Source organism: Salvelinus namaycush, chromosome 28 (genome assembly GCF_016432855.1).
Source record: "Salvelinus namaycush isolate Seneca chromosome 28, SaNama_1.0, whole genome shotgun sequence".
Lineage (NCBI taxonomy): Eukaryota > Metazoa > Chordata > Actinopteri > Salmoniformes > Salmonidae > Salvelinus > Salvelinus namaycush.
The window spans coordinates 29,031,961-29,034,462 of record NC_052334.1 but is presented as its reverse complement, the minus strand read 5'-3'; the positions used below and the strand labels follow the sequence as shown (position 1 = coordinate 29,034,462).

The following is a 2,502-nucleotide window of genomic DNA, read 5'->3' as shown; positions in this document are numbered from 1 at the left end:
ATGCATAACCGTTGTCACATTCCATTAACATGACATGAAGAGACGGTTGGTCTGAAATGTGAGTGAGTCATACAGGGGCTTCCGAGTGGCGAAGCGGTGTAAGGCACTGCATCTCAGTGCTAGAGGCGTCACTACAGACCCTGGTTCAATTCCAGGCTGTATCACAACTGGCTGTGATTGGGAGTCCCATAGGGCACAATTGGCCCAGCGTCGTCTGGGTTAGGGTTTGGCCAAGGTAGGCCGTCATTGTAAAGAAGAATTTGTTCTTAACTGACTTGCTTAGTTAAATAAAGGTTAAGTAAAATACAAACACTGTACCTTTTAACTGGATATATTGTACATCTATTCACTATAAGAATTCAGTTTTAACAACCTTGACTGCGTCTTTAACAACCTTTACTGAGACGCAGTAAAGGTTGTGATGCACTTAATCCATACATTTAAATAAATATGTATTATTCAGCTTTTTGTCTCTTTCTCTGAATAAATAAATTGGCAAACATGTCTGTGTTTGAAAAGAAACTATGTAGCACCCACATTTACATGGTAAACTATAAAGTACTATGGCAGTAACTCCTTGGAAAGATACTACGGGCTGTATTGCAAACACTGGCAAGAATCATATTGACGCCATAGATCCATTCATTATATATTCCTACATGTCTTGTCTTTTTCTCCGTTATAAAGTACATTAAAAGGCATTTGTAATGACTGATGAGCCTGATGGTGTTTGGTAGACAGGTGATGGTTTCTGTGATGGCCATGGCATGTTTTTCTCAGTGCTGGCATTAATAGTACAAACAACAGCAGTACAAATATCACTATAGGAACAAGAATTGTCCATCTCTTCTTGTTGTCTCCAGAAATTCTGCCTTTTTCCACTGACGACCTCTCATTTGCTGTGAAGAGAAATTTAGGACATTGTGATTATACTGTATGTCTAAACAACTGAACTCTATTTTTCTCTCTTGCTCGCTCGCGCTCTCTCTCCTCTCTCTCTCGTTCAGTAAAGAGGCAATGTCAAGTGTTTTTCAAATCCAGGATATTGTCTATGTACCTGAGTGAAGTGTGATCTCTCTCCTGATCTCCTGTCCCAGGTCCTTGTTCTTTAAGACGAAGGTGATGGTCTCGTTGACTTGTCCCTGTAGATTTAGTGTACTGGACACAGTGTATAGTCCCTGTGTGTCCTCTGAGATGTTTGTGACTGTGTTATTGGTGACATCATCACCGCTGTCATCCAGCCAATGCACTGAGGGTCGCGGGTACCCTCCCTGTGAGGTCAAGAGTAGCTCCACATCTCTTGGAGATGCTGTGAACTTCAGGTGTGGCTCAGGGTAGTATGCTGAAATAAGAGGCAATGGACACAGTTTAATGGCATGAAAGAATATACAAGTATCTCAGTAAGCATTATACAGTACATCACAAGGAACCCTAATTAGTGTGTCAAATTACTCATTTTCGAGTACATCAGTAAATTCTCAGTCCACAAAGCAGAAACCCATGTTTAATATGATATCACACCTGCTAATTTCAGGGCAAAGGTTTTTGTCTCACTGCCCAGCTGTGTGCTCACAGAACAGGTATAGTCTCCTTTGTCCCCTAGGTTGGTACGGTCCAGCCTGAGAGAGGCATTACCCCTCTCCATCTCAGAGTGGTACAGGCTGGTTCTGTTGGTATAGTGACTGCTCTGTCTGTCCAGTTGGTCCTGTCCGTGGTAGAAACTGTGTATCACCTCCAGTTCTCTCTGCCATGTAATCACACTGTTGTCCAGGTCCCAGGCCTTTCCCACAGGGAAGCTGCAGTCTAGGACCACATACTGCCCCACGATGGCAAGTTGAGGCTCACGAGGAACACTGATCTCAAATTCAACTATAGACAGAGGGACACAGACAATCTTACTACCCCATCTAAGAGATGGCATGATTACAGTGACCCTTTCTATTAGATACATTACTCATTACATTAAAGTAGTTAGTCACCATTGACCGTAAAAGAAGGTGTACCATGGAAGTGTCTTACCAGAATAGGATGCCTTGATGATGAGGAGAGAAACAAAACATCTTTGAGCGATCCAGGATTTCCAGCTCATGACAGGGTTCACTGTATTTAACCAGTATAAAATTCAAGTCCTTCAATGAATCGGCAGCAGTCCAGGCACTGGTGTCTTACAAAGTGTCTTGAAGAATGAATGAACACAGATCTACGCCATCTACTGTACTTTTCTTATTTTTCTCACACCTTGACTGCACCCTCTAACAGGTTCCATGACGCTCCATTACATTCCTTAAAAGGTAGTGTTTCCTGTATGACTTCTCTTCTCAGTTTTTGCTGTAAATCAAGATCCAACCCCATTATATTTTGATCATAAAAAATAATTTAGTTTATAGCCCCCAACAGAGACGCATCCATTATTGTAAAAACATTTAAGAATTCTCTGTTGTGCATACTTCAACATACAGTTGATGTCGGAAGTTTACATTCACTTAGGTTGGCGTCATTAAA

General features: G+C 41.7%; 1 protein-coding gene across 1 annotated transcript; it reads right to left on the bottom strand.

The window, feature by feature from the left end:
* Positions 1-436: 436 nt before the first annotated feature.
* On the bottom strand, positions 437-2,186 carry LOC120023445 (CD276 antigen-like). The gene is made up of 4 exons (XM_038967466.1): positions 2,020-2,186; positions 1,522-1,869; positions 1,058-1,342; positions 437-899 (listed from the first exon to the last, which is right to left on the bottom strand). The coding sequence occupies exons 1-4, from the start codon at positions 2,087-2,089 to the stop codon at positions 646-648; spliced, it is 957 nt and encodes a 318-aa protein (XP_038823394.1). The 5' UTR covers positions 2,090-2,186; the 3' UTR covers positions 437-645.
* Positions 2,187-2,502: the final 316 nt, after the last annotated feature.